The following is a 15,092-nucleotide window of genomic DNA, read 5'->3' as shown; positions in this document are numbered from 1 at the left end:
AATAGTTAACCAAAAGGTTAGCCATATGAGCATTTCATATCAACCATGTTCTTCTTCACCATAACTAGTTCAAATGACTCAAATGAACTAGTTAGAGAGTTGTTCAATTGCAAGGAAATCTTATGTAACTACACAAGACACAATTGAAGCAAAGATGATTTGATTCACTTCAATCGGTTCATGAACTTTTATAGCCACGGTTTGCAAACTGCATTCCTTAGTCTTTTTAAAGTTTAAGTTCAGAAATCATCTTCAGATATATAACCTCTCAAGTTCGCAGACTAGGTTCGCGGAATTAAGACACCGGACAGAGTTTACAAACTCCAGCAAAAATTCTAGGGATGAGAACTTCGCCGGTTCGCGGACTGGTACTCACGCAACTAGTTTGTCAACTCCAGCAGAATTTCTCGGGATGAGAAGTTCGGCAGTTCGCGGACTGAGTTCGGGACTTGGAAACAAGCCATTCTTCCGGTTTCTCTTGATCAACAAAGTTCGCAAACTTTGGTTCAAGGAATAGACTTATACATAAATGTGTTTCCACAACAATGCTTATGTCCATCATTGGTTATGTAATCTAAACTCTCATTTCAATCATTGAAACATTCCTTAAGGACGTTATAATTGTTTTACAACAAAAACAAAAAACAAAACAAACAAACCAAACAACACACATTTCTCGTCAAAGCAATTTTCAAGTGATTGAAACATATCATGACTTTCGTCACTAGGTAAAGATAAACTTGGTCGAAGCGAAAAGCTTACCAACACATATTTTGAGATATAGATAGGCGAGGTATACTCGGCTCGAAATACCAAATGTGTATAATCTAAGTCTAATATATAGCATATGACTTTTTGTCTCAAGAAGTAGGAGATAGAGTAGATAGACTTTTGAGTGACAGATAAGTTCAAGTCTTCACACACCTTTTTGTCGAGAAGTTGCACCGGTTCCTTGAGTAGTTCTTCTACTGTATGATGAATCGCCATGAAGTCCTTGAGCTCAACTATACTTTTTATCCTAGTCCGAGACTTAGCTATAATAGACTAGAAATCAAGACTTATAGTTTTGATCACTAACATTGAAAATATGCTTGAGATAGCAACGCATGTGAGTTCGACCGAGCAATGCTCTAACACAGGATTCATATGCAGATATTCTGACGCACGAACTTTAATGGCTCTAGCTCAACCACTAGGAATCACGTCTGCCTTAACTGCAGAAACCCGGGCTCTGCTATTGGCAACAAGAACAACAATAGAAAGACAATGACCAATAGTTCTCTTTGAAACACAACTTGGCACTTCCTCTACATCTTCAGAGAACCTTCTGTGATTCATCACTTCCTCTACCCCCACCACCTTGGCACATATCAGGAATGATAGAGGAAATAAAAATCATATTTTGACAAATCTCACGGGCTACTATTCAACACAACTGCAGGGAAGGAAATTGGCAGACGGGCTAGCCAATCATGCAGCGGATAGAAGCCAAACGAGGAATTTATCAACTAAAATATGGGACTAGACAATCCCATCTTTTGTTAGTCAAATTATATTTCATGATTCTGTGGGTACCATATACCCACGAAAAATTGTAACCTAATTCATTTTAATTAATAGCATGTTTCAATATGTATATATATACACACATTATATAGTAACCCATGCTCCGCACCGGTACAAATTAATCTTGTTTGCTAGTGTGTTTTTAATTTAGTACTCTAATTGATTTGTCAAAGCCAAGCTTTTAAAACTGGGTTACCTGGCCTAGGTTTTGTGTTATCCCCTTGGTGATCAAAATACCAATATTCAACACCATCATCATTAGATATAGTATTTATAGAATACCTACCACAAATCACATTCGCTTAAAAATTTACCAAACGAATTGTGTATATTACCCCAAATCTGTCCTACAAATTTAATCTTGTTTGCTAGTGTGTTTTTAATTTGGTACTCTAATTGATTTGTCAAAGCCAAGTTTTTAAAACTGGGTTACTTGGCCTAGGTTTTGTGTTATCCCCTTGGTGATCAAAACACCAATATTCAACAACACCATCATTAGATATAGTATTTATATACTCCCTCCGTTCTTTTTTAATAGGCCTGTTTTGTTTTTAGCGAAATTTAAGGAAATTAAGAGAACTAATCATTGAAAGTGGTCCTCATGACACTTGTCAATAAAAGAAGTGAAGTGAAATGGTCCCCATGACACTTGTTAGCAAAAGAAGTAAAGTGAAGTGGTCCACATGACACTTGTCATCAAAATAAGTTAAGAGAAAAGTGGTCCCAAAAAATAAAATAACATTTGACTTTCCCAATCAGGAAACTGGCCTATTTTTTTGAAACTTTTATTTATAAAAACTGGCCTATTAAAAAAGAACGGAGGGAGTAATACCTACCATAAATCACATTCGCTTAGAAATTTACCAAACGAATTGTGTATATTACCCCAAATCTTCCCTAAAAACCAATCAACACATCTGAAAAAGTATATAACAAACTTTACTGATTATAATTTCAAAGATACATAAGATTTTTTTTTTTTTAAATGTCAAAGATGCATAAGATGGTAATCCTAAATTATATTATAAACATGATACCAACAGTAGCTGAGATTCAAAACAAATTCACAATATTACATATCAAAAAATCAGGACCTGCAACTTTATATGATTCGCGTTCGAAGCTTGCAATATATGCATCTTCATATCTTTGTAACATGATGGAGTCCATATTTTTTAGTCCTTTACATGATTGATCCGAGGTAGTATTTGTTGCAGGCTATCAAAACCGAGAATTAAGACCCAAAAGAACATGGCAGAAAGCTGATTTATAAAGTCAATACCGGTGGAGAGGAAGATTATGGAATCCAAAACAGTTGATCAACAAACTCATCTCTTCTTGTAAAATCAATACATGTGGAGAGGAAGATTATGAGATCCACTTGAGTCCACCCATCCAGTAGATAGTAATGATGAATGTTGTGAAAGAGGAGCCTCCACAATAGGGCCCATGTATTCCTGGCTAAGAAGTAAGATGAGAGTTGATACATGCCCAATAAAAATTCTTTTTAAGCATAGTTCGTTCTTGAGAACAAAGTAATAACTCCTACCATTCCTCTCATACCTACTATTTGAATCCATGCAAACAACGAACCAAACTGAACTGCAAAGGTGATACAATTATGTGTAATACCATTTGTAAGATCGAGTAATATGTTAGCTGGGTTGACAGTGATAGAGATGGAAAATCCAAGTGATGAAAAACACCCAACCACTAGATGCAGGTCCATGGTAGATGACCATTATAACAAACTCAACTAAACGTTAGAACTCTCCTTATTCATGCACAATGAAGAATGAGAGTGCATAATCAAGATGTTTGCTAGTCTGCATTCAAGGCTTTTCTATAGCACAAACACATATTAAAAAAACATAAATTTGAAAGATATTAGATACACTCTGAAAGGCATAAGAAAACTCTAAGTGGAATACTTAAAATAAGAAACTCTTCAATGAAGAAAAGTTCAACAGTAAGTTTGATAAAGGTACCAACCCCCGCTCATTGTAAATATGGCTTCAACGATACTAACACGTCCAGTATCATACCTATTGACAATATTTGTGGGGTTGGGTTCCCTGTATTTCCTCAAACCTTGAATTTGTTAGGGGTTTATGGAAGAGAGTATTTAATAGCAGTTGTTGTTGCTGCTGCTGCTGCGGGTGGATATACATTGCCAATTGGAGGAAAATGAGGCAAATGCATCCCGTGTGCCTATCAAAAACAGAAACTGGTTTCTGTGATGCCTAAATACAACCCAGCATGACTCTTGTTGCTAGCTCACGTGAGGTGTTGGGCACTTGAACATGATGTAGAATGAAAAATAAAGTTCCCACTCTGCAGTTTAAAAAATTTATAATCAAAATCTTGAAATATGAACATTGAACAAATGATTATTGTAGGAGCACGAAACTGTAAATGAAAATAGAAAATAATACAAGAGAATTCAAGGACAGAATGCGAAATGCATACCACATACATCCAAACGTACTCATAGGCCATGACGGTAGATGCTATCCCAGATACTATTTTCTGTTAGAGAGTGACAATTGCATCTTCTCTTTTGAGATAGCAACTAAAAACCCATATACTATTTCAACAAATGACAAAAAAATTGATGTCTTCGCAATGAACTCAGAGAGTGAAGTGCAATCACTGTCTCAACTGGTGGATTATATACCAAAAAAAAAAAAAAACTAATCTTTTAACAGGGGATTGATTTATAGAAGATGATAGAATGTATCGATAACTCAAACGAAATAGTAGTAAGCAGTGAATTATAACAGAACTTCTCATAAATTAAAATTTGGTCCACTAGAAGAAGAAAAATTAAATTTGTTGAATTCCAGATTTTTTCTAAAATTGGAATGTAACAAAACTTCAAACCAATCGGAGTATTTAATCAACATTACGAACTAAAAAACAGTATCACTGCATAATACCACCCTCCTGGATCGAATGTTTTTCCTTTTTGATCCGTTAAAACCTTCAAGGAAAAGAGAAAAACTTGCTGATTGCATTAAGAGATATAAAACAAAAAATAAAATGCAGAAAGAGATTAGGAAGAAGATTGAATGAAAAAAATCGGAACTTTTAGGTGAAATTTGGTTTCTTTTGATTCAAGTTTTGATCGAGCAGAGAAAGAAAGGGAGTGGTAAGTTGAACATTTGGGTTGATTGTAGTGGTCGAAGAAGTGGGCTTAGCTGTGGATCAGTTTTAGTGGAAGTTACAAAGTGGGGTAAATTGATGGTAAAAATACAATTATTGCTAGTTGTGTGGGGCCACAATAAAGTTGTATTTTCTAATACTCTCGTAAGAGTTGTTCGCATCGGATTTTTGTGGGTCCAGAATGAAGGAGAATTCAAATATAGGATTCAATTATCATCTAGTTAGATAAGCGGCTATTAGGTTAAGTTTGAATTAAATTAGAATAAGGGTAAGTTAGTCATTTCCACACTTTAGGATACCAAGTATAGGATGGATATTCTTATCACATGATAGTCCCCACCAAAAAAAAGGGTGGTGCCCGAAAAACACTTCTTCGCTTTTGGTTATATGGGATAATTATAATGGGCTTGTTTAGGTAATTACATCAATTAGTAGAAGAAAAGCCCAAGATATTTTGTGGGCTATATGGAATACATAGGCTATGAACAGGGTATGTCATAGGAATTTGCGTTCATGTTTCACATCACTATTAGTAGTAGAAGAGATGCCGAGAACATTGAAAAACATGAGAAGTAAAACCCTGTCATCTTCCCTATATAGGCATTTGATTTAGATGGGGTTGGCGCACTGCTAGCTCCTTTCTTTGAAACAGGAGGCAAAGGTGGTTCTGATACATCAGCATCCGTCAAGATCGGGTTTGGAGCCTCAGCTGGTGGCAAATATTGGGCGGTGACGAGTTCCAAGAGTTGGCCAGGTTTAGCAGGCATCATGTAAGGTGGCGATGTTTTGCCCGTTAAACACCGAGACTCTGTTAAACCCAAAGTACCAGCTCCAGGTCAGTAGGATACACCATCATCTCAGCTAGATGATTCACACAACACAAGCGCAGGATAAAAAAAATCTAACAGGACATTTTATTATATCATAGTGAAATGAAAAGTATGGACTTTCTTACTTTTGTATGATGCAGCAGTAGCGGGGAAGTCGGTGATGACTCCATCAATCTCACCTCCCATAACATAAGAGTTGATCTCCACAATTGGGTCGGAGAAGAAATCCCATGCCTGAGATACGAACTCGTTTCTAAACAGATACGCATACACTGAGAGATTAAAAGAGTGCAGCCTAGGGACAACTTTAGTGGAACCAGTCAGGAAGAGCAGCTCACTAGGAAAGATAGATTCTTTGCCGATAGCAACAGAATCAGCAAAGCTCTTTATGTCTTTGATGGATGAGTCATCGATGAAGCTAATATCCTCATCCACCATGTACATGCGCTTGTACCTTGATTGTGATTTAAACGCGGTCAGGACTGCTTTATTCGTGGACTGGATAATAACTTCTTGGGTCGTTTCGTTCTTGTAACCAGATTTGTTTAAAACATCAATGATGGAATCAGTGATGCCTAAACCTTGCTTATCTGCAAGATAGGCTGCATGCTGCATGAATGGTAGTGCCAAAAATACCATTGTTAAAGTGGAGGTACAAGATATCAATAGGTGGATACTTTCTTAATGTCGTTTTCTCTCTCAAAATTCTCTACCAGAAAGAAGAAAGACATGGGAGCAATATGTAAGCTCACCTCTATGTTGATTAAGACACCAGAAAGTGGCTTGCTCAACGCCAACGCTAAAAATTCAGCCAATGAGACGAAACTTCCTGCATTTTTATTTGCTGGATTCCGGAAGAGCTGGTAATCAGAAGACGGGTTTGATATTACCGCTGCAAAAGAAACATTTAGAATTAAGAAGCATTATGGAATAAACTTTGTACTGCTACATGTGGAACTCTATTTACTCGCTCTCAAGAGAATAATAATTCTCAGAAACTCACGAGTTAGCATTTATATCCATGAACCCCTCGGTAATCAGAAGATTTGAAGCAAATTTCTTTTTAGGCAAACTGTAGACACAAAGAAAAAATCAACTTACGTTTCAAGATTTTAATTTCTTCCCATGTTAGATTGAAGGTAAAGATTCCAGGGTTTTCTTGAATCTCTGGAATGATAACAGAGAGAGAGCCAAAGGCTGATTGAGCAACATCTGTTCCGTCTAAAAGATTTATAGATCTTAAGCAAACAGGGACTCCATCTTTTGTCATTTGAACAGAACAGTCAATATAATTTGCACCATCAGCAATGGCTTGGTTATATGCAAGATCAGTACAACCAGGGAACATTCCACTAGCTCCTTTGTGTGATATAACTGTAGGAGTGTCTGAAACACAAACAGGTTAAACATGCAAGTTGGCAGTACTATAACAAAGTGTCTTTCAAATGAATACTGAACCTCAAACAGATACTAGCAAATTGTTAGAAGGACTATATAAATATATAGTGGTGTACCTTGTCCAGAGCTCCTATTGTTCATGTGAGCAAAGCAACCTGCCATCAAAATGATGTATCAGTGCCTTGAAAGAATCATTTCTTGAAAATGAAAATGAGAATGGTTATATAAGTACTTATAAGTCTTTACCTATTGAAACATACCTTTCCGATGTGTATCAGTTATAATTTTATATAATTATAACTTTTAGCTTAAAATATCTAACCGTTGCTACCGATGAGGGAACTTACGAAAGAGAGAACAGTAAAACAAGGTGCCATCAAGTGTTTTAAGATGCTTACCTATGGCTGCTGATGCAGTTATAGGGAAATCTGACAAAACGCCATCAACAGAAAAGTTGCCGTTGTCAACAAATGACAGATATTCAGACAGTGGATTATAACTGTAGTTGTAGCTGAAAGTTGCATCATTTGCGAAATCTGACGCATAAACTTCCAGTTCTTGCTTATGAGCATCCAAAACAACAGATGTATGAGGTAATAGGTAACCAGCAGTAACAGGCCAGATGTAGCTCTTAGGAACAAGAATCCCAGAGGCAAACACCTTGATAAAAGTAAGGTTCTTCAAAAGTGAACCGTAAGTCTGGTTTGTTGAAGGCTCGGTATCTGCTGCTCCAAGAAAACGGAATACCAGTTTGGTCTTGCTTGTTTTAAATCGTGCTGCTATACCTCTTAGGAAACCAACTTCTGGTGATGAGATATAATTAACTACAACTCTCTTTGACACTGAAATCACATAGCTTCTCATGCTCAAATTATGCTGTGTGAAAAATGAATTATGCTGCAGAAATGTTAAAAGAGAGATTAAATTGGTCCAGAGCGTCATGCCAAAAATTTAAAATAGCATTATAAGATTCACCCATCTGAGTAACTGGAGACTTGATAAATATATCAAGATAAATACGACTTCAAGATAAGATGAAATGGACATAGTTCACATCCGGTACCTGAACATTCAGCCAGAAGCCCGAGGGTTTATTTTGTGATGCCACATCTTCAACGGCTAGGACAGGATACATATTGCCGTCAAATCTATCCGTTCGGGAATCAATACTCCGAGTTACTGCTAGATAGCAAAGTAACCGTGAGTACTGCTTCAAACATCAAAGAAGTGCTTTTAATAAAGAGTTCAGAAAGAAACTACGAGTTCATATCCGCATTACAGGAAAGAAATATTGAAACAAAAACCAATCCTGCACAACTACACCTCCTTCAAATTGGATGTTACATCAAAATTTGGATAGCAGAATATGTGGCGCGTTCTGTGTACTCGAGTCTCAAATCATACTTGATTTGCAAACAAGAATGAAATAATTAAGATCAAGAAAGAGGATATTCAGAAGTTTAGCTTACAGAAGATATTTTTTTGCAGGAAGTCCATGTCATAGTCCACGGAAAACCATCCTTCCGTTGAAACCCCATTGACAAGGTAAGTGCTGCTCATATTTGGTGAAGCAAATTCAATACTAGTAACATTATCTAGCCTTAAGTCAGGCAAGCAGATTCCTATTCCATCTTTTGTCAATTGTACATCACACCAAAGAACAACATTGGGTACACTTGTCCTCATTGCCGTATCGTACGCAGCAAAACTGGAATCAGGAAACAGACCTGAAAGTCCACCTCTTGCTATAATTAAAGGCTCTTTCCCTGCAAATAGTAAAAACTATGTCTATGTCAATATCTAGGTTCTCCGACGATTACATGATTATAGAACATTAACAACGGACCTAGATAAAGAATTGTGAAAAACATTTGGCCCGTGATGAAACAAGTCCAGATGAAGGTTAACTGGTGATGCTACCAATCCTAGCATTTTGTACCCATGCAGGGAAGAATTATACAGATTCATCTTCTCTTGATTGAAATTCATCCAACTTCACCGATTGGTATACTATTTTTAGCAAAATGAACACAGAACTCTATTTCTCTATGAAGATCTAGCAATTAAAATCCACCATTTTCACCAACAAACACCAAATTGCACTATAAACAACTAAAAATCTCATCTTTACACAGAAATTCAAACAAAAAAAAGTTACCACTTTAAGTAACAACAAAAACACTTTCTGATCAGCTCTAAATGAAACAAATCAAAGTAAAGTGAACAAAATTCCCGAAGAAGATGAAAAATAAGAACAGAAGGAAAGGAAGGAAGGAAGAAATTAGAGAAAATGAGAGTAGTTTTGGATACCCACCACTTAAGGTCTGCCATGCAGAGGCTTTTTTAGTAGATCTTTGAGCTGAAACTTGAAGCGTTACTACTGAGTGAAGAACACAGACGAAGAAAAGCGCGCGAATGATCGACATTGCCGGAATTAATCCCGCCGGCATAAGGTGTTTCATTCAGACTATCAAGTTCTTCTGGTTGGAATTAACGCGTCGCCACCTTCAATGATTTGGACTGGAACCCTCCCAACTCTAGATTGTGGCCGATTTGATCGGCGCACATGTAATAACAAGGATTTAAATTTAATGAACTCAAGCGTTGTGATATCTTCCACATCAAAAATGTTAAGGGGGCGAACATTATTTTGCTAATGTCCTCTGCTAGTAGATGACTGAGGGTTCAAATTTATGGTATGCAAATTTCATAAGTTTGATCCTATATTCGTATTCTAAATCAAGTATTCAAGGCAGCAAGTATATATGCAACTACAAGAAATGTAATTGGTACCTGAGTCTATGCTAATGTTCCACGCAGTGCAAAAATTAAAGGATTGCGTCTACCGGGAGTCGAACCCGGGTCTATTGCTTGGAAGGCAATTATCCTAACCATTGGACTACAAACGCTTGTTGTCATCATTTGCCAAACTACATTTTTGTTCGTTGGATATCAAAATACCAGCTAATGCACACCTGACAAAAAGATCTAAAGCAGTACTGATCTTGCAGAGTCATGATAAAAATGTTTTACTGATTTCACACACGAGTTTGATTAAACTTCTTCTGTTAATCCAGATAAATTTTCCAAAATTAATTCCACATTAATAGAGAACAAACACTGATTACATTCTGGTTTAAGTTGTACAACAGTTCTCTTTGAAAACATAAGGACAGACTATGAAGTTAAAACTGTTTTCTTGTTTCCTCCGGGTAGTTGGATAAGTCTAAAGAAAAAACCAACAGGACAGGAAGATGTCGTCTCATAGAGCAAAAGCACAAATCAACCTCTAATCACATGCAGAGCAGACACCAGTTCATGAGCAAATCTGAAAGTGACAAGAGTGATGGCTTTCAGACACCAGTTCATGAGCAAATCTGAAAGTGACAAGAGTGATGGCTTTCCTCATGCCAAAGAGAATCATCCTCGGTCATCAATATCGCGGAGCTGTTTAAAAGAGAGAACACCCAACGTAAGTAAATTACTAATCAAAACTTAGCTTGAGGAAGATAGAGATACTGCACACTTAGTGAAGAGCAATAAAGGAGACTCTTTAGCTACACCAAGAATATCAGTTCTACTTCTAATCTATCTGAAATGAAACTTCAATATGAATCACTTTTTCGTGATTTTGCTGCGCGTGATGAACTCGATCTAAGAGTTCAAGATAGTGGGTAACCTCTCATGGAGTCAACGCAGCATGCTTATTCAAAGAGATGAAAGATATTATTACAAAACCTTATCAAACTCCAACTTGGGACCAAAAATTTCAGACAAAGACCATGACCAGAGAGAAGGACAAGAAATGCAGGGACGGCGCAACACACTATGAGTTGGTGGGTGGGTCTATACGTCTTGATTCATTTCATTCTTGTATTGGTAACCAATTTGTATATATAGCTACCAACTTAAATAACAAACCCCCGGAATCAGTAGATGGGACTTGTCTTCCTCCAAGTAGCATTTTTTATTTGTTTGAAGCATAATCCCAATAGTTTTAGCAGTGGTGTACTGTTCATCCATGGTCCTTTATTTGTCAACATTAAACATCGAGACCATGATGAACTAAAGGTGAATGTGAAATTGACTTTATTGCTGTCTGGTTGTTGGGTAAAAAGAATAAATCGCTTCTTTTCTTTTTCTCATGTATCAACCTACACCAATGTTTTGTTATTATGTAATGAACGAGTTTAAAGTAGAGAGATGGGAAATAAAAAATTAAACAGCCTCCTAGCATTACCTCCACCAAGGGTTGCTTCAGGTAGTCGCTCGATCGAGTACTTATGGTTAGTGATGTACATGATTGGAACTCCAGGAACCTGCTCCCCATCAAGCATATTATGCATCAGAATCAAAAGAAGAAAAATGACATTTGTTTTTTAATCGGAAACCAAATCTTATAAGCTTTCAGTTTTCTCAAATAAAACAGAAGAAACAAAATTTCCAACCATTTCAAAATATAGCTGTATACCTTGCGAATTCTTCGCTTCAAATCTCTATCACATGTTGCAACGATGTAGCATTTGTGCTGCATCCAGAAAAAAGCAAGAGTATTGAATCATACATATTGACCCAGGAGTAAAAATGTGATGCCACCATGAATCAGTAAGAAATATGAACGACCAGGTCCTGGTGTGGGTTCTTACCTGGGTAACTCTATCCACGAGACAATCATCAGCATATGTTCCTTTGTGAGTACATGGGAGTCTCTCAAACCGAGGATCCTTTGCAATCCTATCAAAAAAATAAATGACATTTCACACACAGCTAACTTAAGAACAATCTCCACTTGAATAATTCAACCTAGCTCATTTGACAACAATGAAATTTCTTAAGTAAACATCTAACCTCAAAGCTACTCGGTACTTCTGACCCAATTTCTCAAGCTCTGCCATGACGCAATCTGTAATGCACGGAGTGCCTTGTTACCAAAAAAAAAAAACAAATGAGTCGATATAAAACAAACAAGCATATCAAACCAATCAGACACAATAAAAGAAGAAGACTCACATTTTGCATACAAGCAATCCATCATTGCTTTCTCCAAATCTAACTACACAAAATGCAAGTAATATAAAAAGAACATCAGTTGAGGTTATCTCCGCATATAAGTTTAGCTCAATCCAATCAATAAAACCCTGAATTTTGGAAACAACATTACCTTGTTCTGAATAGAGAAGTTGATAAAATTGGTATCCACCAAAACCCTATAAGGAGGACCCAATGCACTATTATGTTTAAAGAACAAAGCTGATGATACTTGAGGCCTGCAAGAAATTAAAGAAATTTAAATTAAACCCATCACAGAAAACCAAAAAACTAATTAAATTTGAGTAAAAGAAACAAGAAGAACTTACACGTTTCTGGGTAATTTTTCCTTCTCAAGATCTTTCTTTCTAGGGTTTAGAATATCCTCTTTTGTCCTAAATTAAAAAACAAAACTAAAAATCAGATTTTATTTTTTGTGATAATCAAAGTGAAAAGGAATAGAAATAAGGACAAGATGTTTGATAAATCTTACTTTTTGATCATTTTAGAGCTGATTAATCTCTTCGTGACTGCAAATTTAGGTGATTTCTTCGCCTTCCCCATGACTGCTGAACTTTAAACCCTAACAAATTCGGGAGATTTCTTAGATTACTGAAATTTTGTATAATTGGAACAGCCCTTAAACCCCTAAACCCTAATTAAAAAGAAGGAATGAAAAAGATGGAGTGGAAGAGAGAAACAAAGAGAGGATGTCTACTGTTTTAGACACAAGAGCCACTATGGAGAGGGGTATCCCTTCCCCATCCCACTCCATCCCTCAAAATCCAAAAAAACCATCTACTATGGTCTCCCAGATTTTGTGTAGGGAAGTGATTGTTGGTTATATCCCTATAGGGCTGATCAGATCCGATCACCCTTGTAAGGAAGGGAAATCGCACGGATACTCAGTACACATACTATTTTACGCTTTGCTATTTTACGCTTTGCGCGTACTGAGTACTCGTAAAGCCGTTGATACGCATAGTCAGTACGCGTAGCTTTTTACACGGCTACTGAGTTCGCGTTTCGGGAAATATATTTGTTTGACCTTTTCTCGTTCACACCTCTCTCACACCCGATCCTAACCATCCATCGTTAATAACGGTTCTATTTTCTACACCGTTGGATCCCAACGGTCATTTTTTCAAAATCTCTATAAATACCACCCTAATTCTCTACTCAAACCAGACCAAATCAATTGATTTCTTATTTTCTCCTTCTTATATCAATTGATTTCTTGTTTCTCTTCATCTTATTATACGTATTTGGTATTTAGATATATAAAACCACCCAAATTTTTATAAATCTTAATAGCTTTCAAAATGATACTTAATTTTGTCGTACAAGAAGAGGTTGATCTTACTACTGTTTTATTTATGTGAGTATGGACGAAATTGTTGGTTCGGCGCAAAAAAACCGCTCTATTTTGGAAACGTATTCTTGAAATTTTTGAGCAACGCAATGGAAATCCATATGGAAGAGATTGGGAAGCTTTAAAAACCAAGATAAGAAATATTAAAAAAGATGTCAAAGAATTCGTGTCCATTCTTAACGCTATATATCGGCAAACCAAAAGCGGTGTGAACCACGAAGATTTGGTAAGTTTTGTTATCTTTTTAAGTTCTTCCGAATAGTTGGTGATAATAGTGACAAACCTAATATTTTAATTTTTCAGACAAAAGATGCTCGCCTTCAATTTCAGGAACAACATAATCAACCATTCAAGTATGATGCATGTTATGAATTGTTTAGAGCAAAGGTCCCTGGATATAATTATGAACTAACTGTGAGCCAAAACAGTGAGTTGTGGGATAATCATCGTAACTTTGTCGCAGTCGAAGATGGTACTGAAGTTCTTCCCAATGGAGATACTCGTTGGAAATACAAAGAAAATGCACGTCCTATAGGAACAAAGAAAGCCAAAAAACTAGCCAGACAGAAGAAGGATCGTGAGCAAGGTATATATAGAGAAGATGATGAGGGAACATCTTCGGTTAAGATGGAAGAAGATAATATCTATCAACAAAGTTGTAGTATTTTGGAGTATCTTAAGGAAACACGATCAAGGAAGGAAAAAATGAGAATGGAACAAGAATCCCAATACCAAACTCTTTGGGGGTATACTCAACCACCAAGTTATCAAATGGACGATCAAATCAATTTGCAAACGCTTCATCAACAGACTCATCAAATGCATCAACAACAAGTGCATTTAAATGATGACAATACAATAATGTGTATGGACCTTAGTCGTTTATCCCCCAATGAAAAACAATATTATCTACGCAAGCAAAAGGAGATTTTGAAGGAGAAGGGTATAATCAGCGTTGAAGATTCTGAAGATGAAGATGTAATCCAGCTCTAATGTTTTTATCTTTTATTGACTTTAGGTTTTTATTGATAGTAAATGTTTAAATTAAAAATGTTGTCTTAAATTTCTAGTTAGTATTGTTGTTATCTTAAAAGTGTTGTCTGAATTAATATCAATTGTTCTTTGAATTAATAAAATCTATGAATTTGTTGTAACGAAACGATTTTCATATTCCAATTAATAACTTCATTAAACTAATGTTCATTAATAACGTACAAAAGAAATTACAACAGGTCATTACATTAAAATTAATAACTTCATTAACACTTCATTAACCGGGTATCGCTCTGTCATTGTTTTTTAATATGGTCCACTCCAGGTCTGAATACATTACATGTTATTGTTTTTGTTGGTGTGAGATTTGACGATCAATGCCGCTTCGATATGATAAAAAAATTCTCCTCTCCAGGCTTTGTATGCTTTTTGTGCAACGATCCTATCCCCTCTGGACTTATCGAGAAACTCATTGTACGCGATGCATAATTTCTTAACATGAATTATCCTTGAACAAATGTGGGATGGATCATAATCAAAGCGTGGTTGCTTGCCCGTCTGTTTAACATAAGGACCCCAACCAACATCAGTCCAGAACAGAGTATGATCTTTAGGATCTTCTGGAAATTCATCCTTGAGAAGGTAAAAGTTTTTAATCCATTCCATCTCTTCTTCAACATCCTTTAACCTTGCCCTCATTTGGAATTTTTCTTGACCTCGGTCGGCATTCTCAGCTAGCA

At 36.3% G+C, this 15,092-nt stretch overlaps 2 protein-coding genes and 1 non-coding gene across 3 annotated transcripts; all 3 read right to left on the bottom strand.

Moving 5' to 3' along the window:
• Nucleotides 1-5,036: 5,036 nt before the first annotated feature.
• On the bottom strand, nt 5,037-9,526 carry LOC113336877 (glycerophosphodiester phosphodiesterase GDPDL4-like). Its single transcript, XM_026582570.1, has 9 exons — nt 9,274-9,526; nt 8,429-8,725; nt 8,023-8,138; nt 7,358-7,856; nt 7,076-7,114; nt 6,663-6,947; nt 6,314-6,453; nt 5,687-6,170; nt 5,037-5,539 (listed from the first exon to the last, which is right to left on the bottom strand). Exons 1-9 carry the CDS (start codon nt 9,419-9,421, stop codon nt 5,250-5,252), a joined length of 2,298 nt encoding a protein of 765 aa, XP_026438355.1. The 5' UTR covers nt 9,422-9,526; the 3' UTR covers nt 5,037-5,249.
• Nucleotides 9,527-9,796: 270 nt separating this feature from the next.
• On the bottom strand, nt 9,797-9,868 carry TRNAG-UCC. Its single transcript has one exon. It is a non-coding gene; the product is annotated as a tRNA-Gly (tRNA).
• A 168-nt stretch (nt 9,869-10,036) lies between these two features.
• On the bottom strand, nt 10,037-12,774 carry LOC113336899 (rRNA-processing protein FCF1 homolog). The gene is made up of 9 exons (XM_026582600.1): nt 12,481-12,774; nt 12,317-12,382; nt 12,121-12,226; nt 11,970-12,012; nt 11,808-11,880; nt 11,606-11,693; nt 11,431-11,487; nt 11,200-11,278; nt 10,037-10,406 (listed from the first exon to the last, which is right to left on the bottom strand). Exons 1-9 carry the CDS (start codon nt 12,549-12,551, stop codon nt 10,393-10,395), a joined length of 597 nt encoding a protein of 198 aa, XP_026438385.1. The 5' UTR covers nt 12,552-12,774; the 3' UTR covers nt 10,037-10,392.
• Nucleotides 12,775-15,092: the final 2,318 nt, after the last annotated feature.

This window comes from Papaver somniferum, unplaced genomic scaffold (genome assembly GCF_003573695.1).
Source record: "Papaver somniferum cultivar HN1 unplaced genomic scaffold, ASM357369v1 unplaced-scaffold_154, whole genome shotgun sequence".
NCBI lineage: Eukaryota > Viridiplantae > Streptophyta > Magnoliopsida > Ranunculales > Papaveraceae > Papaver > Papaver somniferum.
Note: the sequence above shows the minus strand (reverse complement) of the source record. Positions and strands in the feature narration are given on the sequence as shown.

What these genes read in the sequence shown, in the direction of transcription:
- LOC113336877 (XM_026582570.1), bottom strand. Translation starts at nt 9,421, where the DNA reads ATGAAACACCTTATGCCGGCGGGATTAATTCCGGCAATGTCGATCATT. An exon ending in AGAAATTAAAATCTTGAAAC is followed by an intron (nt 6,454 to 6,662) that starts GTAAGTTGATTT and finishes TTTCTTTTGCAG; the next exon opens with CGGTAATATCAAACCCGTCT. An exon ending in TACTGCTGCATCATACAAAA is followed by an intron (nt 5,540 to 5,686) that starts GTAAGAAAGTCC and finishes TGGGTTTAACAG; the next exon opens with AGTCTCGGTGTTTAACGGGC.
- LOC113336899 (XM_026582600.1), bottom strand. Translation starts at nt 12,551, where the DNA reads ATGGGGAAGGCGAAGAAATCACCTAAATTTGCAGTCACGAAGAGATTA. An exon ending in GGATTGCTTGTATGCAAAAT is followed by an intron (nt 11,881 to 11,969) that starts GTGAGTCTTCTT and finishes TTTGGTAACAAG; the next exon opens with GCACTCCGTGCATTACAGAT. An exon ending in AAGTACCGAGTAGCTTTGAG is followed by an intron (nt 11,694 to 11,807) that starts GTTAGATGTTTA and finishes TTTTTTTGATAG; the next exon opens with GATTGCAAAGGATCCTCGGT.